Here is a 27567-nt window from a genome sequence, read left to right on the forward strand (position 1 = left end):
AAACAACTCTTACAGTGAGAGAAATATAACTGCATGTAGTGTTTGAGTCTTGTTCACACAGTAGCAATGTGTTGCAGACTTACTCATTTCCAATGAAGACACTGGGCCAGACCTCAGTGACAGGTGTCCAGAGCACTTTACATTTGCACATGCAACGCTCCAGTTGGAAAATGTTTACAAGGAAATGGTTGTGTAGCATTGACAACTCAGATTTCACTTGAGTTTCCTGAGTTTCTGTTGTCACTTGAGGTTCTGGACCACTTGGAGCTGAGACACACAACTGTTCTTCATCAACCAGATCCACTTCAGGTTCTGGTTCAGGATCTGGGACACACAGTGGTTCTGGATCAGGCTCTGCTGAGACCCCAATGGGCTCCACTCTATTCTTCACTAGTATTTTCAGATAAAAGAAGAAAAACAAATAATAAGCTATTAGAAACATCGCTAACCACCGATTGAACATGAATAATTAGTCTAACTTTTAAGAATGTGCTGCTTCAGACTGGTGACTTTATTTAACAGAGTCAACAAAATGGAGATATGTAAGTAATAGATTCCTGCATAATTTTTGCTCGCTTTCTGTACAGAATTTTCCATAGGTATATAATTTACTCACTGCTTGAATACCAGTGGAAATGACAGCGTTATAATTAATAACTTACAATCTTTTATTCAAATCACATAAAATTCTAATTCAGTTGTATTAAAACTGACACTGCATAGATTTGCAAAGACTAAGCTAAAATTAGGCTTTTAGCCTTATCCTGGCGTTCATCCTCCGCCTGTGGCTAGGAGTGACACTTAAAATAAAATAAATTACTTATCAATTTAATAATTTAAAGATTTAAAAAAATGAAGTTAATTAATCATCACTTTTGCCATACCCTGTCATTCTGACAAAACGGGGAATAAACTGCTCATTAGACGATTTTTAAAGATAATCCAAATATTATTAAAAGAACAGTTCTGAACATTGGTTCATGATAGCAGCAACTTTCATGATGAACGGTGAGTTCTTTACCAGTGTTTCTGGCAATTAAAATATGGTTTGGACTGCCTGCCACAGCACAAATGGCAGATAGTTTAGTGAAGTGTGTCGATATTATCAGCTTGATAAACAAACTGTCTAATTTTAGTAGTTCAGTTGCTGGAGTTGGACTTTGGCAGAAATTGCATGTTTGAAAAGCAAATTTTAAGCAGCCTAAGAATTTGTATTGCTTTCATTTGTAAAGTATTGTTTGCAAAGTTACTTCTGTCATCTCATCTGTCAGACATTATAGTTTCAACCTGACAAACCAGATGTCTTCAATCCTGCTCCAGTTTAGCTCCAACCCTAATCAAACACATGCACCTGAACCAGCTATTCAAGGTCTTCAGGATTCTTGAAAATCACAGGGGTTTGGAAAGAAACTTCTAGCCTTTCATCAGTACAGGGGCCCCCCATCAGAAAAGGGTCCCCATATTTTGATACTCTTTTGCATATAAATGTATATGAATTGTGTTTACCTTTACCGCAGAGTCATTCACAAGCTGCATGCTTAAAGGGATAGTTCACCTTCAGTTGCTGGTCCCCACTGACTTGCATAGTGGTTTTTTCCATACTATGGAAGTTGACTGAAGGTGAACTATCCCTTTAATATAAGGCTTTTTTCTCATTGACAAACTGTAGAAGTCATTTGCAAGTTTTGTTAAAAGGAATTGTAACTATCCACCTCATGCAGTGCTGTCTGAATTAATCAAACTGAATCAAGAACAATTTCAGATCTTTTTGCAAACCTGTTTTACTGATTAGAGCCCATGATTAGTTTAATTTCTGATAGTTGATAGAAAACACAGAACTTGATTGCTGAAATATTATCAGAGAAAATGATTCTCTCATCGCATTGACACATAAAGATTTATAAGGAATATTTCACTTGTGCCTCAGTAAAAATGGTCTAATGACATCCCTGGCAGTACTAGATGAGTCCGCTTTTTAAATCTGATGCCACCATTTCCATGTCCAGTAGCTCTATCAGATCCCAAAATAAAACAGCATGCGTTACTAATATGCACTTATGGTGTGTTGTAATACTTCTGATCATGATCATGAAAACCTTTATATCTATATCAAAGACTCAGCTGCCTAGTGATTCATATTTTATAAATTGTTAAAATATTAGTGTCCGGGATACCGTGAGCTCAAAGTCTGTTGTGTACACCGTGACTTGTTTTAAAGCTTAGTTGAAATTGTGCTATAAACAAGGGCGCACATTAGTTTTTCAGTCTGTTTCTCGTGAGAGCACCTGGAGATTTGGTTTGGTGCTCACACTGCACATAGTGTGATCCATTAAATAAAACTATAAAAATAAAATTATTAATAATAGTGATAATAGTATTGTAGTCTATTTATTTTGTATTTTTATAAGTATAAGTAGAGTGTGATTTTATTTTATTTTGACGGACTTGTTTTAAAGCTTAGTTGAAATTGTGCTATAAACAAGGGCGCACATTAGTTTTTCAGTCTGTTTCTCGTGAGAGCACCTGGAGATTTGGTTTGGTGCTCACACTGCACATAGTGTGATCCATTAAATAAAACTATAAAAATAAAATTATTAATAATAGTGATAATAGTATTGTAGTCTATTTATTTTGTATTTTTATAAGTATAAGTAGAGTGTGATTTTATTTTATTTTGACGGACTTCTGGCAAGTATATGTGCTGCCTGCGAGTGATTACATTTTTCTGTGAAACCAGCAGCACATAGCCAAGATTTATGCTTTCAGTTTGAGTGGAAATAAATATCATTATTTAACAAGGATGCTAAATTGTTATCGATTATGCTCACTGAGAGGCTTTGTTTGGATAAAATTACGGATGACTGCCAATTGGGATATTCCTCTAGTTTTGAACCTATTTTATTATATTTTTCTTTAAATCAGGATGGGACTTTAAAACATGGGACTGCATTACATCCTGCAACACCTTGATAAAACTGGGAATTACGCAAGGATCTTATTTGTGGACTTCAGTTCGGCCTTCAATACCATCATGCCTGACCTTCTCTCAGACCAACTGACCCAGCTCTCCGTGCCCACCTCCATCTGTCAGTGGATTACCAGCTTCCTGACTGACAGACAGACAGACAGCAGCTAGTGAGGCTGGGCAAACTCACATCCAGGACTATCACTATCAGCACTGGAGCTCCTCAGGGATGTGTTCTCTCCCCACTGCTCTTCTCCCTCTACACGAAATGACTGCACTTCAAAGGACCCCTCTGTCAAGCTTCTGAAGTTTGCAGACGACACTACAGTCATCAGCCTCATCAACGATGGAGACGAATTTGCTTACAGACAGGAGGTTGAGCAGCTGGCTGTATGGTGCAGTCTTAACTACCTGGAGCTAAACACTCAAAAAACTGTGGAGATGATAGTGGACTTCAGGAGGAACCCCCCTGCTAGGGCTGCTCAATTAATCAAAATGAAATCGCGATTAGGCAAAAGCTGCGATTGTCATGAGCATCTTATCAGTGAAGCACGGTTTTGTGATCAGTAGTAAATCTCCATCCGGAGTCCAGAGGGCGCTCTCGCGCTGAAACTCCAAATACTTCCCGCAGAAGAAATACACAGACATTTACTATTAAGAAACACTAAATCATTTTGCTCTTACAATAAAATGTCAACCACAATTTAAAATACAATTTTACGAATTACAGTATTAAAATATACCGAGTAATAATGTAACATCAGACATTACATATTACAAAAGTAATTTCTAAAATCGGCTTGTACCAATAGTCATTAAATTCACTTCAGTGAATTCAGTGGAGACAAAATGTCATGCAGTATCTTTTTGGAGAGAAGGCAGGCAGCACAGTCATCTGAGTTAGAGTGACTCCTCATTACCATTAAGCGTTACAGAAACTCTTACACCATGTTTACACTGCATGTGTCTGTTGTTGCGCATAACAACTTGAAGCTGTCTACAATAAGGTGTCAGAGGTTCCAGATTCATTTGTCCTGTTGTATAAAGTAAGTTCGGAGTAAGTCAGAAATGTTTACTGCCTATGACTGACTGCAATGTGCTTTTGAAGAGGCACTTACACCTTGTGTAGGCAAGGTGTTACTTTAAAAAAAAAAAAAAAGTTTGCACCACTTATGTATTTCTATTGCTTTATAGTAACATGATGCTAATCATGAGCCGAAAAGAATGCACGTCACACCTCTGTTCACAATTATTGGCACCCCTAGAAATTTTGAGCGCTCCAGGGTGATTATGAATATGAAATTATCCAGCCATGGCTTCCTGTTTCACAGAAATATAAATAGGAGGGAAAACAAAGCCCAAATTCCCTTAATCATCCATCACAATGAGAAAAACCAAAGAATATATTTCTGATGTGCAGCAAAAGATAATTGAGCTTCACAAATTAGTGAAGTGGCTTTAAGAAAGAGCTAGAGCAGTGAAAATTCCCATTTCCACCATCAGGGCAATAATTAAGAATTTCCAATCAACATAAAATGTTACTAAATTGCCTGGAAGTGTGTCTATATCGTCCTAATGCACGGTGAGAAGGAGCGTTTGAGTGGCTAAAGACTCTCCAAGGACCACAGCTGGAGAATTGCAGAAGACAGTTGAGCCTCGGGGTCAGAAAATCTTTAAAAGAAAATTGTCAAACAGAAGCTACATCACCACATGTTGTTCGGGAGGATTTCAAGAAAAATTCTCAGAGCTCATCCAAAAACAAACTCCAGCATATTCAGTTATCAGATACGCCTGGAACTTCAAATGGGACTGGCTTCTATGGTCAGATGAAAAAATTATCTTTTTAGCAGCAAACACTCAAGATGGGTTTGGTGAACACAGGGATAAAAAGTACCCCATGTGTACAATGAAATATACTGCTGTATTTTTGATGTTGTGGGCCTATATTTCTGCTGGGGGTCCTGGACATCTTGTTTAGACACATGGCATCATGGATTCTATCAAATACCAACAGATAAAAAATAAATACATGACTGACTCTGTTAGAAATCTTATAATGGGCCATGTTTGGATCTTCCAACCGTACAATAATCCAAACACAAACCTAAAAAACAACACAAAAATGGGTCACTGAGCACAAAACCAAGCTTCTGCTATGTCCATTCCAGTCCTCTGACCTGAACCCTATAGAAAATGAGTGGTAAACTGAAGAGTAGAAGCACCAACATGGAGCTGGGAATCTAAAGGGTCTGGAGCGATTCTGGATGAAGAAATGGTCTCTAACCTCATCAGGCATTATAGGAGAATATTTAGAGCTGTTAAACTGGCAAATGGAGGTTTCAAAAAGTTTTGAATAAAAGGGTGCCGTTAATTGTATCCATTGTGTATTCGAAAAAAAAAAAAAAACATTTATTTCATATTGATATTTCCCCCCATTTTAAATTCTTCTTATCCAATGAAAGGTTAGATTTTTGTGAATTTTTTTAATAAAAGATCAAAAGGATTAACAATGCAGATTAATTTTCACAGCCTTCTTTGATCATATTTGCCAAGGGTGCCGATATTTTTTGCATTGCATTTGCATTTGCATTTAGCAGACGCTTTTATCCAAAGCGACTTACAGTGCATTGAGGCTATACATTTTTTTTTATCAGTATGTGTGTTCCCTGGGAATTGAACCCACAACCTTTTGTGCTGCTAACGCAATGCTCTACCACTGAGCCACAAGAATTTTTGGCCATAACTGTATGTGCCCTCTAGAAGCTTGCATTCTGCAAGTGAATGACGCATTATTGTGCCATCCCAAAGAGGCACAAAATCATTTTCACAGACACTAGGTTTCTTTTTTCTATTCTATCTACTTATTTCTTTAAAAAAAAAAATAATATGTGTACTGCGTTAGGCTAACCGAGACTTGTCATAGCACTTGCATGTTGTTGCTCTTTTGTTGGTTTTGATTGCTTCTATTGTCCTCATTTGTAAGTCGCTTTGGATAAAAGCGTCTTCTAAACGACTAAATGTAATGTAATCCACAGTACTTTAGAAATAATGTGCATTTGAATGTAATTTAGACCAACTGTTTTGTTTTTTTTATTTTTTTCATCAAAGATATGATTTTACACATTTGTAACTGTTAAATAATAATTGTTTTTATTTTGATTGTTTTTTTGTTTTTGTTTTTTTACTTTGGTCTGTTTTTTAACTGTAGTGTTCGCTGACATTTGAGGTTTGAATTGAGGATTGTCAGTTGCTTCAAGAAGCCTATGTTGGGCCTGATGTTTCTCACTTCTATGACATGGTCAATGGCATCCTCCACCATCATGTTTTGGTGGATCATCAGGTATGCCAGAACAAGTGTGGCAGAGCGACTGATTCCCTTTTTGCAGTGCACTAACACCTTATCTGTGGACATAAAAATAGAAGGACACTCAAAACAAAGTCATTTCTAGACAGCTTGGCACTATAGGACACTTGATAAATGACAAGCAAATATATGATGTATGTGTGTGTGTTCGTGCATCAGCTCTTACTCTCTGGTTTACTCAGGGCCTGGTGGATGAACTGTGCAGCTGGGAAGAAGTACTCGCTGATGTTAAATGAGCATTTGTTCACTGCAGGCACATCGTAGTAACTGATGTTCCTGCCTTGGTAATATGTAACCCCTGTATTGACCTTTCCCTTTAGGCTTTTCTTGCTTGGCATTTCAAACAAGACCTTCAATCTTTTCTCCACTGCCGCAGCATTCAGGATGTGGGTGATACCCATCCCTTTCAGTTTGGCTCGGTTTCTTGCTGTATCTCTGCAGGAAAACACAAAAGTCTAGATTAGTATTTCACTAAAGGGGATTCGCAATGTAGAATAATAAAACAACGCTGACAGTGAAAGAAATATAACTGCTTTTTTAGATTCCAGTTCATACTGCTCTGTTACTTTATCACATGGTTTGGTATTATATGTAATAAATGTGGCAGTCAATGTGTTGCAGACTTACTCATTTCCAATGAAGACACTGGGCCAGACCTCAGTGACAGGTGTCCAGTCCAGTGTACATTCATCCAGGCGATCCTGAAGTTGAAGGATGCTTTGAGGGACATGATTTTCTAACACTGAAACCTCTTTTGTCACTTGAGCTTCTGGCTTAGGTCTGCTTGGACCTGGCTCACATAAAGGCTCTGGAACAGGCTGTGCAACCGCATCCTCTCTGTTTTCTCTTTTATCTGTGTTTATCTGTTTTCTTAGCTGTAATTTACACTGTTTTAGGAGGTTTGAATTGAGAGTTATCAGCTGCTTCAGGAAGTCCCTGTTTGGCCTGATCCATCTCTTGTCTATGACGTGGTCAATGGCATCCTCCAACAATATTTCATGGTGGATCATCAGGTATGCCAGAAAAAATGTTGCGGAGCGGCTGACACCATCTATGCAGTGCACTAACAACTTATCTGGGGAAATAAAAAAGAAAGACACTCAAAACAAATTCATCCATACACAGTTTGTCACTGTAGGATAAATGATGGATGATAATGTGTGTGTGTGTGTGTGTGTGTGTGTCAGCTCTTACTCTCTGTGTTACTCAGGGCCTTGTGGATGAATTCTGAAGCTGGGAATAAGTCCTTGCTGATGTCAAACCTGTGTTCATCCATTACAAGCACACTGTAGTCAGTAATGTCCATTTCTTTGTAATACTCCGCCCTTGTATCAATCTTTCCTTGCAGGTATTCCTTGTATGCCGCTGTGTTCAGGATGTGGGTAACACCCATCTCCTTCAGTTTGGCTCGGTCCATTGCTGTCTCTCTGCACAAAAACACAGCAGCCTAGATTAGTCTTTCATTAAAGAGGATTTACAAGGTAGAAATATAAAACAACTCTTACAGTGAGAGAAATATAACTGCATGTAGTGTTTGAGTCTTGTTCATACAGTAGCAATGTGTTGCAGACTTACTCATTTCCAATGAAGACACTGGGCCAGACCTCAGTGACAGGTGTCCAGAGCACTTTACATTTGCACATGCGACGCTCCAGTTGGAAAATGTTTACAAGGAAATGGTTGTGTAGCATTGACAACTCAGATTTCACTTGAGTTTCCTGAGTTTCTGTTGTCACTTGAGGTTCTGGACCACTTGGAGCTGAGACACACAACTGTTCTTCATCAACCAGATCCACTTCAGGTTCTGGATCAGGCTCTGCTGAGACCCCGATGGGCTCCACTCTATTCTTCTGGAAGGATTTTTTCACAGCCTTCCATCTTCTTTGAAAGAATGCACAGATTTTGTTGCTCTTCTTCACTATAGTGTTTTCAGATAAAAGAAGAAAAACAAATAAGCTATTAGAAACATTGCTAACCACAGATTAAACATGAATAATTAGTCTAACTTTTAAGACTCTGCTAATGTTGTGCTGCTTGACATTGGTGACTTTATTTAACGTTGTCAACATGCAGTTGTTGCTCTATGGTACACATCAGATTTGGTGTATTAATGGATCATTTAAATCTTTAAATATCATTTAAACACAAAAATGTGTATATGCTAAATGCATATACAAAATATGCATATAAGATATATATATAATTGCACATATTCCAAATTTTACCCCATTTGTGTTTGCAACTCACTATAATGTATTTCAAACGGTCTGTTGACATTCACCTTTTGAGCTGGTCTTCTCAGTGGTTGCAGCAGTCATATTCATGCCACCCTGATCAATCCCATTCTCTGAGACAGTGCTGCTGATGTCAGCCTTCAGCTGCACTTCTCTCTTTTGTGTGGACTCTGTTGTCACTTGAATTTCAGGAGCACTTGGACCTGCGACACACAACTGTTCTTCATCAACCAGATCCTTTTCAGGTTCAGGTTCAGGATCTGGGACACACAGTGGCTCTGGATCAGGCTCTGCTGAAACCCAGATGGGCTCCACTCTATTTTTCTGGAAGGATTTTTTCACAGCCTTCCATCTTCTTTGAAAGAATGCACAGGATTTGTTGTTCTTCCTCACTTTAGCATTTTCAGATAAAAGAAGAAAAACAAATAATAAGCCATTAGAAACATTGCTAACTACAGATTAAACATGAATAATAATTAGTCTAACTTGTAAGATTGTGCTATGTTGTGTTGCTTGACATTGGTGACTTTAACAGAGTCAACATGCAGTTGTTGCTCTGGTACTCATTAGATTTGGTTTATTAATGGATCGTTTAAATCTTTAAATAGCATTTAAACACAAAACATACATATAAAACAATAATGAAGCATATATTTCTGTTTGCATCTCACTGAAATGTATTTCAAACGGTCTGTTGACATTCACCTTTTGGGCTGGTCTTCTCGGTGGTTGCAGGAGTCATATTCATGCCACCCTGTTCATTCCCATTCTCTGAGATAGTGCTTCTGAGGTCAGCCTTCAGCTGCACTTCTCTCTTTTGTGTGGACATGATGTCTGATGTACTCTATTTAGTACTGCCCGATATTGTTGTCAAACTGTATCTGATATTATCAGATGTACAGTTGTCAAACTCTTTCTGATACACACTGTGTGTGACACTGACTGTACAGATTATGTCTATAAACTGTATGAATATAGACCATCTGTATTGACTGGCGTCTGTACACAGTTTTCGCAGACTTTAGCTCAGACTCGCGTCTTTGCTCTTTGCTTGGTGACTCTCTTCGCATCCGCTCGGATTATCACTGAACTTCAGAATGCTGCGAGCGCGCGGCTCTTTACAAACAGCCTGTTCGATGACGTCATCAAATCGTTGTAGTTCCACAGTTGCCATAGAAACGGAATGTTTACTACAAGCAGAGGAGCTGACGTCATTACGTCACCGCGCTAGCTGGAGGCAAAACAAACGGAAAACTGGAGGCGGCCTATTCAAACCAGCGCGGATTCGGCTACACAAGGAGCTTAAAATATCATCTTGTTGTGATGTTGGATGCAAGAATCTATGTAGTACAGGCTGCAATTTGAAATTTTAACGCATACCTGCTGCCACTCCCAAACAAAAAACCGACGACAGCTGTTGGTTTAACGAGTTAAAACGAGCGGACTGGACAGAAACTATCGCCAGAAATGCTCGCGTTTGCAGCGCACACTTCTTATCAGAAAAGGTTAAATAAAGTATTGTCTTCTGTTATGGATAATGGTTTGTGTTACGTGTCTAAAGATTTCTTATGTTTCTCACAACTATGAAATAATGTCTGTGTGCATGTGTGTAAAACAACAAACTGACGATGTATATGCTTAATCATCTGTAATTATTGTGATTGATAGTGGCTGGACTTTCTAAGAACTCAGTAAGAAAGAATAATCAAATACAGAAAGTTAGAAATTAATTTCTGGAATTTTTATTTCTAGAAACTATTCACATCTTCCTTTAAATATACTGTGTGTAAAGTATTGTAAACTTAACTTACATAATTTACAGGATGTATATACTTTAAAATAACTATTTGGCCATGATACATCTTCAAATAATATCATCACATTGAATGTTTAAGTTTTTGTATTTTGGCCCAGTTCACTCTCACGTAACGTTAGCTGTAAAAATAGCCCGCTGAAGTTGAAATATATGTACATCTTCATGACTAGATAGACACAGGTGAGTTTCTCTTTACTACTCGTTAGGTTTCTCTAACTAGTCACTCAATCGGAGGTAACATTAATCCTGTCAGATCGTCCATCCATGAGCATAGGGTCGGCCAATCTGACTTTGTCCGTTAAAGTTAACTTATTTAAATAACAATAATGGTCCTGCACAGTGAGTGACCTTACATATGCAGGTAAAATCGGATTTTCTCCAGCCATTGTTAAAAAAACAAGGTAAACAAACTTCATAGCTAGCGTTAGTGAAGCGGTCAGTGGAATATTTCTGCCTCCAGCTAAGCCCCGCCCACAGAAAAACGTCACATTGTTTACTAACAGAAAAAGGGTCTTATATAGGGTCTTATTCTGCACTCTCACAAATTCTCCCATAAACAACAAAAAGTGCAGATATAAGAGATTCAATCATCATACGGTGTGGACAGCTTCATTGATTATAATGGGATTTTTTAAGTGTTTTTTTTTTTTTTGCTCGCTTTTTGTACTGAACTTTCTATACGTACACTGCCGCTCAATCTCCATTTCTTATTGAAACAACTTTTTTGATGATATTAAGTGGGCATATGTTTGGTCACTTCCTCAGAAATTTTTTTTAACAAAAAAAGTTAAAGAAATTTCTTATAAAATAATTCACAGGTTTTATCCTGTCAAGCAGTTTTTACAGAAATTTAAAAGTGACATTGATATATCTTGTTCTTTCTGTGAACTTTCTTCTGAAACTGTAGCTCATTTGTTTTGGGAGTGTCCTTTTGTTCAGTCTTTTTGGAATAATCTTAATGCTCTGATTGTCCAAAATATTTTTTATGATTTCTCTTTGTGCTATAAACACATTCTTTTTGGGTTTTATGTTAAAGATAAGAATCTATTTAATGCATGTTTTTGTATAAACCTTCTGTTATTTATTGGAAATTTTTATGTCCATAAATGTAAATATACTAAATGTAAACCCCACTTTAACATCTTCAAACAAGAACTGAAGTTGTATTTAAATACAATATCAATGTCAGTTAATAAGAAAGCTTTAAAAACTTCTAGAATTTGTGCCATATTTAAGATTTTTCCTTAATATATTTGTATCTCTATTTGTATGCCCTCTTTTTCTCTCTTTCTGTCAATTTTAAAGAACTTATATTTTACATTTATTTCTTTATCTATTAATCCTTGAGTATTTTATTTTATTTATTTATTTTTGTCATTGAAAGATATGTTGTTCGTTTTGTACATACTGTTCTTTTCTGTTTGTTATCTTTTATACTGCATTCTTTTTTATTATTGCAATAAAAAAAAAAATACACTGCCGCTCAAACGTTTGGGATCAGTAGGACTTTTAAAGTTTTTTGAAGAAATTTCTTCTGCTCATCAAGGCTGTCTTGATCAAAAATACGAGGGAAAAAACTCTTATTTTATGAAATATTATTGCAATTTAAAATAACAGTTTTCTATTTTAATATACTTTAAAATATAATTTATTTCTGTGATCAAAGCTGAATTTTCAGCATCATTACTCCAGTCTTCAGTGTCACACGATCCTTCAGAAATCATTCTAATATGCTGATTTATAATCAATGTTGGAAAACATTGTGCTGCTTCATTTTTTTTTTTTTTTGAGGGGGCATGTGATATTTATTTTAGGATTCTCTGATTAATAAAAAGTTAAAAAGAACAGCAAAAGCATTTTGAAAAGCATTTATGACATCAACACTTTCTCAAAAGACCTCCTGTTCAGCCCACTTCACTGGCTCATCTGAGGCTCCCAGTTCCTACAATACTACAGGGGCTCTCCTTACTTACTACGGTGCAGTTGTTACACTGACTTCTCTTTGGCCTTGACCTCTGCTGGATCTGCCATGACCCCTTCTCTCTAACAGCTTTCTTGGGGCTTCTCTACTTGTTGGCCACGCCTGGAGTTCCAAGACATAACATAGTCCACTGTTCCTTGAAGTCTTCTGACCTGCCATAGATTCCGTTTCTGTATAATTGCCCAAAGTCTCCTGCTTGTTTGTATACCTGCCACCACTTTTTAAGACAAAACCATGCCAATGCTGAACTATTTATTTTTTTGCAGTTTATTGTGCTTAACCCTTATGCATTGTTCATTTGGGGTATACACTCATGCTGTTTGGGGTCTCCAAAGACCCCAGACACCAAAATGAGATAATAACGCTTTTTTTAAAAACCAAATGTAATTTTACTCAGTTTATTAATGTTTTTACTCTACATTTGTGCAGTTTTGGGAGGATTTATGTTTATTTTATTTTAATTTTTTGGATGTGCTGTGGTGTCACCTCTTCAGTTTTTGTGTGCTGTCTTCATTGTAACTGACATTGTTGACAAATTATGTAACAAAAAAATCTATATTTTTATAGTCTCCAATTGATTTCTAGGTGATTTTGGGTGTGGGGGTGTGTGGGGGGGGGGGAGGTGCAAGCGTAATCATTCTGCATTGTGAACGTGTGAAAGGGTTGCCACTTCATTTTTGTGTGTTTTGTGTTCTGCATTGTAGTGGATTTTATTTGACAAATTAAAATGCTAAAGTATCAATTTTATCGTTTCCCCATTCATTTCATTGTGGGGTCTCTAGGGACCCCAAACATCATGAGTGTGACTTTTTATTCACGCTAACATACAATCAGATATCAATCCAATTTAATTTTTAATTTGTAGAACTACAAAGTGTTGACAACCATACAAAGTCTCATGCCATTTAGATAAAAGGAAAATTTTTTCTTTATTTCAGCAAACGTCATTTGAGGGTTTAAATGCTCAAAGATTGACAAAGTTATTTTAAAATACCCAACTTAAACACGGTTATGTCTTAACTGAAGCTAAACAGTTAGGGACAAATGGTGTCAGTATATGGGATCGGTGCATTAGGACAGCATATAGCTACCTAAAAAATAGCTACCTTAACTGAATGACTTTTGTAGCTTTAATTCATAACCTTATTCATATACCACAGTGCAACAAAATTGTGTCACAGCAGATCACACTTAGTTTACCCCCACCCCCACACGACTCTAATGTATGATATATAAAAAGAACATCAAAATAAGAGCGTTAGAACAGAAATAATTAAACCAGACATGACAAACCGGGGTTCATTTATTGGCAGTAATGACCATAAAGTCAGCATCATAATTCCTGTACTTTGCTTTCTGACTAGGCAAAGTTTCACTTTACAAAAACACATTTTCACATGACAGAGTTTAATAACAGAATAAGCATATTGGATGAACTTGCAGTGCCACAAATGTAAACATGAGATATTATGGCTTTAGGTGATGATTTAACATTGTTATAGGACCAAACACACAATGTAAATGGAAAGAACTGTCTGTATAGCATTAACCAATAACTTCTAATGTTTTATCGGGACCAAGTTATGCATTTCTAATATACATACTGTACCAATACACAGAGCTAATCGATTCTACCACAACCAAAGTATCATATAAAAACAGCTCAGATCATCAGTTTGGGTTGCTTATACTGCTACCCTCGCTGGCTGAGGCATCCATATGTGCAGTTTATAATATCGTTATTGTGATTATGATAGATGGTTATTATTTACAGAATTCAATTCACATTAATCATCATTAAGCATAAATAGGAAAGTCACTGACTGCCTAACATTAAGCCCACACAGTGGAAAATATATAGCATAAGTGCACACTGACAATAACCATAGTTTATAAAAGTATCAGGTAACAGTAACAATAATTTTTATAATAATAAATACAATAGAAAAAAAAAATGTATTAGAAATATTCACTTTCGTACAACATATTTAATTTCTAAAGCCATAAACAATTGCAGTATTAGCAGCAAAACCCTTGTGGTCCCAGGATACATGAACCTTCACACTAAAACTGTGTATGCATTATTAATAATATTTAATAATTATTTCACCTCTATACACAAGTAAAACCTCCTAAATTTGAGATATTTTATATAATTACATATTTTTCCCAAATGTGTTGTGATGTTATTTCTTTTGGTCATGACTAGATATTTATTAAAATTCATTATTTATCAGATTTAGTGAGTCTCTAGAACAATTAAAATGATCATGAATTCCATATGTGTTAGTTATTTAAAGGAATCCACTCATAAAAGTCATTTGTTCTGGGTTTGCTGTTGGTTTGTCATTATGTGCATTCAGCAACGCCAGCGCAATAGAAATTCTGAGGCATCCAGTCTTTCTCTCTCATAACATTCAATTCAGACTGCGAACTGCAGCTCAAACAAAACATTTCTTTTGCGGCACTGTAGATTCAGTAGCAGCAACACAGGAAACACAAGTCTGAATATTTTAAAATTGTGTTCTGCATCAGCAGAAAAAATACGCCTACAAACTCTTGACCAATGAGTACAAAAGTGAAAAACAAAGACGTATTCTAATGAAACATCTGGTGATCATATTATGATACACAGAATTGTAATACCTCATTTATACTGCATCATGAAGACAATTCAGAATTTTTAAAATGCCCAGTTGGTGTTTTATATATTCTATATTCAGATAAAATGAAGGAAAACAATATAAAAGTCTTTATGCTGTGTATACTGTTTTAAAAAAGCATTATTTAGTGGAACTAGACCTTGTACAGTGACACTTAACACTAGTGGCCTTGAAAAGCATGGCAGAGGCTATTGAAAAGTTATGACAAGAAATACATTTTCCAGCAATAACGGCTTCCAGAGTTGTGATGTGTGCAACCCTTGCCTTGACACGCACATAACCAAATTCCACAAAGCTCCATCTTCACAAACATTATCTGCCGCCTTCTCTCCTGAATCAGAAAGCTCATGGCAATAGCAGATCTCTTGGTATGAAAATTGAAGCTCCTCTGGCTGTTCATTGTCCAGGCTCTGCAGGAAGGCGGCTTTCATAGAGACTCAAGGCATGATGCACAAATTCATATTGTTCCTCCGTTTGGATCATACCGCCCCTGTGGAAAAATACACCGCATGATTACAGTCAAGCCTTGCAACAACTATCACAATTAAAATGATAATCTTATGCAGTGGCATGCACAGACCTCCGGAGGGGCAGGGGCAAAATGTGTGTTGGGGGGTTGTATGGGTTTGGTCCCCCTCAGCTAGGGGTGGGCGATATGGCGAAAATATCACAATTTTTTTTTTTTAAATATCACGATTCACAATATTATCACAATTCTTTGTCATGTTGGATTTTCTATTTTGCAAGCTGTTTGAGCAGTACAGCCAAACTAATTTCCCTACTATAAAGACAAAGCCTTTCAAGGTAACAAAATATAAAAAAGTTTGGCGGATATTTAGGCCAAAGTAGGTGAAGATAAAAATCGTTGTCATTATTTTATCTTTGTTATTAAAAAATGAGAGCAAAGATACACATTACAAATACACATAATATACAAATAAAATAAACAGTGTTTTATTGTAGTCTACAATAGGTGTATTTAGCAGGAGCATTCAAGAAATTGAATGAACAAATATAAATATAAAAATAAAACACTATATAGATTGATTCCTATTAAAGCAACTGTATTAAAGTTTTTCAGTCAAGAGTAGAGAGTGATTTTTCTCTTTGTGTTTGGTGTTTTATTTACATTAAAGGAATAATTCACCCCAAAATTAAAATAGACTAGTGTTTGATTTTTATACCTTCATTTACTCACTCAAAAGTTGTTTTAAACCTGAACGAGTTTCTTCTGCTGAAAATAAATGCTATTTTGAAGAATGTGGAAAACCAAACACTTGCTGGTCTACAGTGACTTCCATAGTATTTTTTTTTTTCCTACTGTTAAAGTCAATGTGAACCAGCAACTGTTTGGTTACCCACATTCTTCAAAATATCTTCTTTTGTGTTCAGCACAAGAAAGAAATTAATACAGGTTTGGGACAACATGTGAGTGAGTAAATAATGACAGAATTACAATTTTAATAACTATCCCTTTAATTACAGTCGGTAGCATGTTTAGTACTGTCCCTTTAAGACCTGCACGCATCTAATATACAGGCACGCATGCGTTTCTCTCAGCTGTTTACCTTCATTTTAGACATAACCAACTGAGTCTATACATAAACCTTGTGTGTTTTGACAGTATTAGCACAAAACATAACTTAGTTCCGTAATCAGGCGCTGTTTGACGGGCTTTTTAGAGCATGCGCTTTGGGTGTATGTGCTCAGAAAAGGCGCTCATCAGAACAGCACACTGAGTGAAACATTTAACCAGTAAGTCTTAGAAGCAGATGCAGATAATGTACTTTTGTGACTGCGAATAAGTGCAGTGTCCCGTGAGAGTAACTCTACCGCTGAGTTAACACTGATGTGAATGTATGTGGTGTTGTACAGTATATAGAGACGGCGGCGCCAGAACTGCAGCTGATTGCGCGCTGAAGTAGGATACTACGATATTTCTTCAAAAAAGCAAATCGTGGAGACATTTTTATAGTCCACGATCAAAAATCGTCATATCGAACACCTCTACCCTCGGCAGAAATCGCAGACCGGGGGCACCGGACCTTAAGGGCACTTTACCGTCGGACCTCAAAGGGGCAGGGGCTCGAGCCCCCCTGGCCCCCCCCTTGTGCACGCCACTGATCTTATGAAAATCTTGTTATAGTTTTTGCTTGTTTGTAGTTGTTTTAGCTGCTGAAAGAAAAGGTGTTTTTATGAGATTTTCTGAGATGGTCCTCACTGCAGAACATAAGATCCAGGGGGCGAGGTTGGATCCAGATTCAACTCCTCCCACCTTACATATACCTAAACCTACCCGTCTCCACCCCCTGATCCCTAAACCTACCATCTCCACCACCTAGAAGTGGATCCAACCCCGCCCCCTGGATCTTTGTTCTGTAGAGAGGGGCTACAGGATTTTCTTCTAAACAGTGAATCTACAGATTAAAATGCATGACTGAGCTGCATGGCTTAATCCCTGTCTGTGAAACTAGGCCTTAATTTCTGTGTTTAGTCTAGCTGGGACTAGCTATTAAACCTCCATCAGTTTGGGAGCCCCCCAGAAAGATATATGGAGGATTTTTTTACTTATTTCATCAAATCCCCAGGAGTAGACACATGCTTTGACACATGTATGTTTTCAGGAGGAACTGGATGACAATATGTACCTTTCCCTCTCACAGGGAAGGGACAGCACCACAGTAGCCCAGTACAGTACATCGACTATGAGCTATGGCTATTTCGTCATGGAGGAGATGGAAACGGACCACGTCTGAGACTATCCAGCTACTTTCAAAGTCCATCTGTCTACTCCAGTCCTTCCCAGGGCAGAACCTATGCCTACTATGGACCCAGAGCCAAAGTCTACGCCTGCCACAGACCAAGAGCCCACTCCTGTTATAGAGCCAGTGGCTGCCGGCATGTCCATCCTGGAGCTGAATCTCATAGAGCTGGATTCTTAGGAGTGTGTTCCTGCCCATGTTCCCATCCCCAAGGCCTTTTGGACACTCTGCTTCCAAGCACTTTCTTGGACCTTCTTACTCTGGTGGTTCTGTCCAGCTTCCAAGCTCCTTTATCGCTGCAGGTTTGACCCGGCTCCCTGGTTCCTTTGTCTTTGCCGGTTCGACCCAGCTTCTTGGCTCCTTTTCTCCACTGTTTCTGTCCAGCTCCTCGACTCCTCCTCCTCTGCTGGCTCCATCTAGCACAACTGCTCCACCTCGAGCTTCTTGGTTCTCAGTGCTCAGTGCTGGCTCCACCTCCGGCTTCTCAGCCTATGAATCCGCTCACCCTGTCAACACATAGGCTCATCTCTCCCTCTGCTCTACTGTGGTTCGTTATCCCTCAGGCTCCCTTGTTCCTTTGGCTTCACCTTGGTCCATTGTCACTTTGATTTCACCAGACTTCCAGACCTCCGCCTGCTCCTTTGCCTTCCACTCTCTTTGGCTCCACCAGGCTCATCCTTCATCCTCACTCCTACTAGCTCGGACTTGGTCTGCCGAGCCCCCAGTTGGGGGTGTGATATCAGGTGGGAGGTGTAATGTCAGGTGTCATATTATATGTCAGGTGTTTTCTGTTTCTAGATATTTTGGATGTGGGTAACCAAACAGTTGCTGTGCCCAGTTGACTTCGATAGCATGAAAAAATATACAGTGGAAATCAGTGGGGACCAGAAAATGTTTGGTTACTCATATTCTTCTAAATATATTATTTTGTGTTCAGCAGAAGAGAGAAATTCATACAGGTTTGGAACAACATTAGGGTGAGTAAATGATGAAAGATTTTTGTTTTTGGGTACTATCCCAGTACTTTCATCTCAAGCATTTGTGTTGTATTCATATTCATAATTGTATTTGTAATTGTATTTCAAAACACTGAACCATTTGTACCTGTCTGTCCGAAGTTGGCACACAATTCCCAGCACATCCACAACTCCCTCCAGCTCCAACTGACGACATCCGATTGTTGTGGCTATGAAACACCCCGTCCGACCAATTCCAGCACTACAAAAGTTCAAAGATAATTTAAATGGATAATGATTGCTTGTATGTTTGTATTGTAACTGAATTATGACTATTTTTTACTATATTAAATGGACAATACTGTGCATATCGTGCAATGGTAGAAAAGTGTTAACCGGTAGACAATTCGTAATGTTTTGCTGGTAAGCTCCTGTACCTGCAATGTACAATAATCGGCCCACAGTATGTAAAGCCTCTCCTGTCCTCTTCAACATCATTCACTAACTGCAGCAGGGGTCCAGCGCTCTCTGGGGTCTTTTGGTCTGGCCATGAAGTATACCAGTAGTGCTGCACTTTACGACTCTGGCCTCCTTGCTGGGGATACAAAAACATTTGCTCCATTACAATATCTGACAATTATATTTCTCTTGGATTAACCGATTCCACTTGTATTAGTCCCTTTGGATAGAAGTGTCTGCCAAAATGAATAAATAAAAATGTATGCTAAAATAAATAATTTTCAAGACATAATCTCGCCACATAATTGTTATTTTTCAATCATTTTTCTAAAGAGTGTTTATCTTATAATGCAATTTACCTTTAGTATAAGGGAGCGGATTATATAGTGGTCACATTCCTTCACATTATTAACAAAGACCTCCACCCTTCCATAGATCCCCCTCTTCTCAGGCCAGTACAGAACACATTTCTGAAAAAGTAAAACAAAGTTTTACACATCCACAGTCTATTTAGTTATACTAAAAACATTATAGATATTTTTTATTGAAAATTACTTCATTTTTCTCTTTCAGTTTAGTAATCATGACGATGACAGGGCAGTCCTCTTGCCAGACCATTTGCCAAAAGTCATTCACCGTGTTGATCATTGGACCCTGAGTGGCAATGAAGGCTCTCTCATCTCTAAGATAGCCCTGGATAGAAGAAGTGCTGAACTTAAACAGATTTAATAACATAATGGAGCTGAACTGTAAGTATAAAGAACCATCAGAGCCAAGTTAGACCAGCAAGACTCTCTTGGATACTTGGTTAATTTTGAGATCAGACTAAACTCTCCTCTTACAATGTTTCACTTTACGATCTCTGATGGTAGTAGAGATGGTAGTAGATTTAAGTTAAGTTTTTATTTAAGTTAAGAGGACATTAAGTGGCTCTTTGTCATGGGCTATTGAAGAATTTGTGAGTGTGTCACTGAAAATTGAACTTACTCTTATGTAGTTGGCATTAATGTAACTGCTGAGCAGGTCGTTTGAGTTCTTAGTCTTCAGAATAACTCTGGAATGTGGATCTGAAATTTAATGTGAATTTTGTGAACATTTTTATAGTATTCTATTCGATTCACCAGGGGCCCAGTATGGCACAACACAACAAAATTTAAAAAGCAAACAAACATTTTTAATACAGTGTAAACAAGTCAAAACTAAACCAAGTCACAACACAACGGACTCAAGCCAAAACAAAGCAAATACAATGACATCCCTCTGAACTAATTAGTGAAAGAAAAGGCATGTGAAAAAAGATTGATACAGTTAAAACTGTATATATATATATAGATTTCATATTATCCCTAGTATGAAGAACTTATGTTAACTTTAATGCACTCTCTATTGTGGCTGAACAATTGTGAACAAGTGTGAACAATTGAACAATTTCAGTTGTAGCTTTAGCGTTTCAGATTCTAGAGAGTATCTGATTGGACAGAAAATCATATGAGATGAAGTGATATGAAGTCATATGAAGTGCAGACTGATGTCATCAAAAATGTTGTAAAAACTTCTACTGGCTAGTTCATAAAATTTAAGTAAACATACACACATGGCTAATATTTTCCTATTAAACAGATTATTTAATATCTACAACACCACCTTCAATCGGACTGAAATGTCATTCTGATCGATTTTGGTTGGACTGATCAATTGGGTTTACATGAAGCCTTTTTAGTCCAATTGAGGCATCAATCCGATTATAAACTTTTTATTGGTAGCACGTAAATGTAGCAGTATTGTAATAGTGTTGGCACAATAATGTACCAAAATTTCACTAGACGGTATCAATACCAGTAAAAATTTTATGCAAACCGGTAAAAATTTTAGTTTTCTGTTCCAAATTCAGTACCATATCAAAAACTATTGGAACCATTTCATTTTAATAGTTTGCTTTACTATTTAAAATATGTAAAAATAAAAAAAAATTAATAAAAATTATATAATAATAACCATCCAATCTTCTTTAATTAAACATCGCATTAAAAAGCTCAATCTTTGTAGTCACTGCAGCTGATTTCACTGACTGAAAGAGTGAAAACTCCTCTGTCATGATAAAAAAATCTTTCTACATTGTAGAATAAAATCTTACTTACATTGTGTTTAGGTATGGTAATATTTGAAAGCAGTGCTTATCATTGTGTACTGAATTGTACATGGTGTACCCTGGTACTCGGTACTACCAATACAGCAGAACGGCTATGTTTTTGAAATTTCAGTAATTTTGACAACACTATTAGCACTTTTATGGTGTTTATTGTCCTTCTTAATGTTTAAAAGATCACTGTCTGTTTTCATTAGCATTTTTATGGGAAAGAGCAGCGTGATCATTCTTCAGAATATCTCCTTTTGTGCTCCACAAAAGAAAAAAAGTCAAATGAGTTACATTATGGCAGAAAAATAATTTTCAATGGAAAAAAATCCTCTATACACAAGTACTTTAACCACACCATCTAGCTATGCATTAAGCTGTTGCTGAATATACTCGACAATGCTGTCTTTCTGTGACACTGACATGGGAAAGGAAAGGAAAGGAAAGGAAAGGAAAGGAATTTGTGCTCTGCATTTCAGCCATCCAAGTGCACACACACAGCAGTGAGTAGTGAACAATCACACACACACACACAAACACACACACACATACTGTAAACACACACCCAGAGCAGTGGGCAGCCATTTGGGAGCAGTTGCAGCACTTGGGGAGCAGTTGGGGGTTTGGTGCCTTGCTCAAGGGTCTCACCTCAGTCTTGTTATTGAAGGTGGAAGAGGGCACTGGTCATTCACTCCCCCCACCTGCAATCCCTGCCGGTACTGAGACTCAAACCCGCAACCATCGGGTGTCTGACTCTCTAACCATTAGGCCATGACTGCCCCCAGATAAACACTCAGCTCAAAGTGAAATGACATACAGTTAAATGCTATTCATTGGAAATTCTGATACTAACTTGGCAAAATGGTCTTGTATCTATTCTTTGATCCATGATTTGGGATATCCAGTTCTTTCTGATCCACAAAGTTCATCGGAATTTCCTGTGGATAAAAAATTACACACTCTGAACTAAGTACAATGGAAATTGTCAAGCTGTCATAACATACTGTTATGACATAACAGTAACATAACTGAACCCAAACTGTCTGTAATTCCCATGATTAAGTAATGCCAACCTGAACCACATTATTGCTGAACTTACTTAGTGGTGCACTGGCGTGTTACTTACGGCAAACTCTGCATGCAGCATCTGTCTGTTCAGTGTGATGTCACGAAGCTGTTGTCGTGAGAGGACCCGGCCGGCTGATTGCAGGTATTCCTGAGTTACACGCTCTCGTGGGGTCACGACCCCACTACTCAAAGGCTCCACCGAACCCAAAGCACTCATGTCCAGCACCAGCGAGACATTAGATCCCCGTCTGCACGAGACACAGAGACATATCAAAAATATGTGGGAAAAAAATTAACAAAAAAAAAAATAATTAGCCTAATGCTCTAAGACATAAGCATTGCGGTTTCAGTTTGACACAGTATAGCCAGACAGCTAAACATTTTAACTTTACCGAATAAAGTTTGATGAACAGGAAAAATTAGAATGATAAAAGTGATAATGCAGCAGTTACAACAAAGAATCGTGAGTTTCACAAAACAGCTAATATGACAGAATGACAGAAGATTATGGACTTCCGAAAAACAAAACAAGTGGGTATAACAAGGGTATACGCAAATATTGAGCCTAATGCTGCGTTCCATTTACAGTATTATGTTGGAGATGGGAATTATGTCACTCCCAACTTCCCGACGTTACAATACACAAACTGGAAAACCAAGATGGGGATGTCCATTGATATCAATACCAGTCAATTAAAACACAAAAAGCAGTATTTTGCACAGACACTGATGAAGTGTTATCCACAGATAGAGGTTACAGTTTGAGACACAGTCAAAAAAAATGCTAATAAACAATATATTACTGCTGTTTCACTTCTGTTGATGCACTGAGCGGCCATATTGGATTCTGAAGTCAGGGCTGGTGTGGTTTCTCCAAGTTTGCAATTGACCTATCGGTAAGCCCCGCCCCCCCTTAGTTACTGTTGCTCCCTCAGACAAACAAACGGAGTTGCTCACTGTCAATGACAGCTACAGTGTGAAAACCTTGTCCCACGATGTTTTTGCACAATTTTGGACACAGAAGGCCACCAAATGGGAATTAAATATTCCATGGAGGGATTTATAAAATATTTAAAAATAAATACGGTGGGTAACTCGAAGGAGGGTTTACAGATCACAATGCAAGCGGGAGAAGTCTCATATACAGTCGGTCATCACGATCGCGGATGAAAACATGCAGGATCAACACTGTTCATGTATCGCAGGGTACGATTAAATTAATGTACATTTAACCAGTTTAATATGGAGAGCCACTGAAAAACCACTTGTGTTTTTGACCTACACTGTACAAGACGCGAGAACAGTCCGCTATTTAAGTTTGTACATTAGCTCACTAACTTTAACGTTAGCTAGTTTTAGCCAGAGATACCTTGCTACAGCACAAGATAACATTAACGTTCTGCTTGAGCAGATGAAAACTGTAACTTGTGTATGACAATCAGAAAATGAACGTTTTTGTCTTCATTTGTATTGGGGTGAATACTTAGGGACATATTGCTCTGTTTTGTTTGGATTCAGGAAATGTAATAAAATAAATTACCGTATTGACTCGAATATAAGACGATGTTTTTTCCTTGGAAATACATCTGAAAAAATGCGGTCGTCTTATATTCAGGGTCTAGACTTTGACATGTCAATAATACACCCACAACAATAGGTGGCGCCAAAAACGCATAAAACGAGTGTGCCATGAAATATGTAATGTAATGTGTGTTGAAAAGATCGCGAATGAAAACAAATGAAAAAGAAAAGCTTACAGCAGCATGATCGTGACTGTCATGTTAGCCTGATGGGAACAAACTTCCTCTGTAAGTGATTTTAAAACATAAGACAGTACCCAGATTTGAAGACTACAATAAGATTTCATGTCTACTGATAATAACATTTTGGTAGGCTACTATGAGTTGGATAACCTAATTGTTATATAATTCAGATGGGCTACCTGTTATTTGAATGGTATATCAAAATTCATGTCATTGTTGGTACATTTTACCAGTATTTACCATACTTTCAAAACAAAAATTAGAATTGGAAAAATATGCAAAATGAAAATAATTTAAGAATAAATGTGTTTTACAGAGAGAGAGAAAAAAAAAAAACAAGATTTGGTTTTCAAAAAGCCTTTTTCCAACAGGTACATCTGGAAAAAGGGGGGTCGTCTTATAATCAGGGTCGTCTTATATTCGGGACAATACGGTATATTGCCCATCCTCTCAGGATACCTGGAATCAGTGTTACAAGTACCCCAGGCACATCGTTTTTCCATTTTTGAAACATAAACCCCATAAAACCGATGCAAGCTTCGGATCTTCCAATGTTTCTCTATGGCGCTGAAACCTAAAGATGTCCGAGTTCCGCTCAAAAGCATCAGTTTTCAAATCTCCCAGCATATTAATATTGTTTTGAAGTCATAGCATGATATTCTTCAAGTAATTGTGCGAAAATTACGCTTTATTAATCAAAACTCTGTAAATTTGTGTGAAAAGGAATAAAAGGTGTAGGAGCTTTACTGCCTCTAGTGTTCATTTCTTTTGGAAAATGCAGTGATATGTACTTATTGGTACGTATTTCGTGTCACGCTAAAAAGTGCACCCAGGTACGTAAATGCCATGAGACCAGGTAGCCTAAAACTGTGCAAGTACCCTCAGGTTATGTTTATCATGATATGTACCAGTTTTTTTTTTTTTTTTCAATACAGCTAAGCACTGTGGAGATTTTGGAGCGCTGATCCTCAAATTCAATCCTGCAATATTTGAGAACAGTTTGACTAATTCCCAGTTGAATTTCATTAAAATTTTAGTCAGGATGGTCTGAAGATGAATTGGTTGAACAAAAACATTTTATGATGGAAAATTAAGTCATGGAGCTGGGGTTCACAACCCTGGCCCTCAAGATCCATTTTCCTGCAGAGTTTAGCTCCAATCCTGATCAAACACACTTGAACAAGCTAATCAAGGTCTTCAGGATTAATTGGCTGCATTTGAAAGCTTAGGCTGTTGACTTGTTGCCTCGCTGCCTTATGAGGCAATGACTTTGTGGGCAGCGTTTGCATACAAAGACACCTCACAAAACTGATTTCGGAATTGCTTCAGCGGCAGCGTAACCGTTTAATGATCTACAACAAAATAAAGTAACATCAAAAGTGGAAAAAAGTTGGTCAGAAGCATACATTTACACACAAATTGACAACCGAACGCAAATTGCAGACACCATCTTTTTATTTTTTTCACTCAACTGTCACAGAATGTAATCCATAGGATTGTGGGATATCAAAGGCAGCAAAAGATCTATGTTGCCTTCAAAAATCGATCAGATGAAGGCTTCTCAGGAGACAGGAAGTGAAGCTGACATTGGATTCGGACATGCCTTGATGCCTTCCTACTTTGGAATGCATCTTCTGAAGGCAGCATTTTTTTAGCTTCCAGACGCAGCCTTAGTACAGACAGGTGAGTTTGATCGAGGTTGGAGCTAAACTCTACAGGAAAGTGAATTTCGAGGGCCAGAGCTGAGAATCCCTGTCATAGAGTGTATTTGGCTGGGTTATGTCATTAAAATGTAGTTGCTTGACAAGCTAAGATCTCTGAAGTGTCATATTTTCATTCTGCACATTTGCATTTAGTTATGCCACACACGAATCAATGATGTTTGACAAAAACAGAATCAATCCTCTCACAATGTTGCCTTGAAAAATGCAGATTCTTCTAAAACTCTCCTCTATAAAAGGATTTTACATAAAATAACAGCATCTGAACTTGAAACAATATGAGAGTAAGTAAATAATGACATTATTCCTTTTTGAACTCTGAATGAACTCTTCTTTTAAAAGGGTACTATTATGCTTTTTACACTTTCAACTTTCTTTAGTGCATAACGTTGCTGTTTGAGCATGACACAGATCTGCAAAGCTACAAACCACAAAGTCCACTTCCAAGTGAGTTGTTCTCTATGTATCAGTCAGCACTCTTTCTGAACTCCCCAAACGCTTTAACTTATAATATATCTTCTAAAAAAGGGCACAATAGAACCCCTATAAATCAAAAGTCTTTCATGCACAAATGAAGTCTTACCGCTCCTGCAGGCCTGCAACCGGCTTCATCCTAAAGGGTGAATGTGTGGAGGACACAGTGGGTTTGAGCTCAGCCACAGAGTGGCCGGGTGGGCACTGCGGCTCTGACGTTGTCACACTGGAATGGGTCTGATGGATGCTGATATTACAGGATGGGGAGCTTGTGCTGCTGGTAGAATGGATGGCACTGGGTTTGGACGTCTGGTTGGCCTGGACCATACTGTTCTTGAGGGTCAGAGGGGGCTGAGCACCATGAACAGGGATGGGTGCCAGCTGTACGTCCCGGCTGGGTGGGGATGGGTCTTTAAGCTGATGATCCAAGAATTCCTTCTCCTTTATTCGGTAAAGCACCTGAGGAAAGGAAATATTACTTTTTAACATTAATCTATTACTCACAGCTAGTTTAAATCTCATAAAAACTTTTCCAGGTCACCCTAAATCTGAAAATAAATTATATTTTACATATAGAAAATGATCAAATTTTTTTTTTTTATAACTGTCATGAATGACGATTGTCATTACTATAATAATGTTCCTATTTAATTCTTTTTTTTTTTAGATTTGCAAACACCTACTGTATTACTCAAATATAATTTAGCTTAATGGGTCAGAAGGAGTTATGAGAATTGCTTTATTTTTTATTATTGGTGGGGCAATTCTAGACGCGTAGTGATAGCTTCATTTCAGAATTTATTAATTTTTTTCCCCCAAATTCAGTCTAAACATTTAATCCAAACACTCACAGCAAGATAAACTGCTATTTTTTTTTTTTTTTTTTATTAAAATGCACTCAAATACATACATATGTATATTTTGATATATTTATAAATATACAAATTTAGTAAATCAATGAATTATATTACTTAAATTATTACATTCACATATAATTAACTTGCACATATTACAATGTTGTTGTTTTTTAATTTAAATAATTTATTAATCCAGTCTTCACTGTTACATCGTCTTTCATAAAGCATACTAATATGCTGATTTGCTGCTCAAGAAACATTTATTTTTATTATCAATGTTGAGAATAGTAGTGCTGCTTAATATTTTGTTGGAAAACATGATACATTACCATTCTAGTAACTAAGATTTG

General features: G+C 37.4%; 2 protein-coding genes across 5 annotated transcripts in view; both read right to left on the reverse strand.

Moving 5' to 3' along the window:
• Positions 1-324: 324 nt before the first annotated feature.
• LOC131538660 (uncharacterized) lies at positions 325-10232 on the reverse strand. 2 transcript variants are annotated; one of them, XM_058772647.1, is made up of 8 exons: positions 9269-10232; positions 8611-8955; positions 7905-8247; positions 7524-7756; positions 6957-7404; positions 6496-6764; positions 6252-6367; positions 325-390 (listed from the first exon to the last, which is right to left on the reverse strand). In XM_058772647.1, exons 1-8 carry the CDS (start codon positions 9390-9392, stop codon positions 388-390), a joined length of 1881 nt encoding a protein of 626 aa, XP_058628630.1. In that variant the 5' UTR covers positions 9393-10232; the 3' UTR covers positions 325-387. The 2 variants fall into 2 exon arrangements, with proteins under 2 accessions (XP_058628630.1, XP_058628629.1); XM_058772646.1 differs by lacking the exon at positions 325-390 and having other exon boundaries at positions 5911-6367.
• Positions 10233-13645: 3413 nt separating this feature from the next.
• Positions 13646-27567, reverse strand: part of ptprr (protein tyrosine phosphatase receptor type R) — a 44166-nt gene continuing 30244 nt past the window's right edge. For all 3 annotated transcript variants that reach the window (XM_058772648.1, XM_058772649.1, XM_058772650.1), the window contains 9 exons: positions 26470-26819; positions 22461-22650; positions 22188-22272; positions 20188-20267; positions 19756-19893; positions 19560-19670; positions 19179-19336; positions 18890-19003; positions 13646-15513 (listed from right to left, as the gene is read on the reverse strand). In XM_058772648.1, the coding sequence (XP_058628631.1) occupies positions 15420-15513; positions 18890-19003; positions 19179-19336; positions 19560-19670; positions 19756-19893; positions 20188-20267; positions 22188-22272; positions 22461-22650; positions 26470-26819 (1320 nt within the window). In that variant the 3' untranslated portion in view covers positions 13646-15419. The remainder of the gene's footprint in view (positions 15514-18889; positions 19004-19178; positions 19337-19559; positions 19671-19755; positions 19894-20187; positions 20268-22187; positions 22273-22460; positions 22651-26469; positions 26820-27567) is intronic.

Source organism: Onychostoma macrolepis, chromosome 04 (assembly GCF_012432095.1).
Source record: "Onychostoma macrolepis isolate SWU-2019 chromosome 04, ASM1243209v1, whole genome shotgun sequence".
Taxonomy (NCBI): Eukaryota; Metazoa; Chordata; class Actinopteri; order Cypriniformes; family Cyprinidae; genus Onychostoma; species Onychostoma macrolepis.

Excerpts from the sequence above, each read along its gene's own strand:
- LOC131538660 (XM_058772646.1), bottom strand. The coding sequence starts at position 9,392 with ATGTCCACACAAAAGAGAGAAGTGCAGCTGAAGGCTGACCTCAGAAGC. Across the intron at positions 8,248-8,610 it reads TGAGAAGACCAGCTCAAAAG|TGAAGAAGAGCAACAAAATC; the intron begins GTGAATGTCAAC and ends AAAACACTATAG. Across the intron at positions 7,757-7,904 it reads AGTGTCTTCATTGGAAATGA|AGAGACAGCAATGGACCGAG; the intron begins GTAAGTCTGCAA and ends GTTTTTGTGCAG.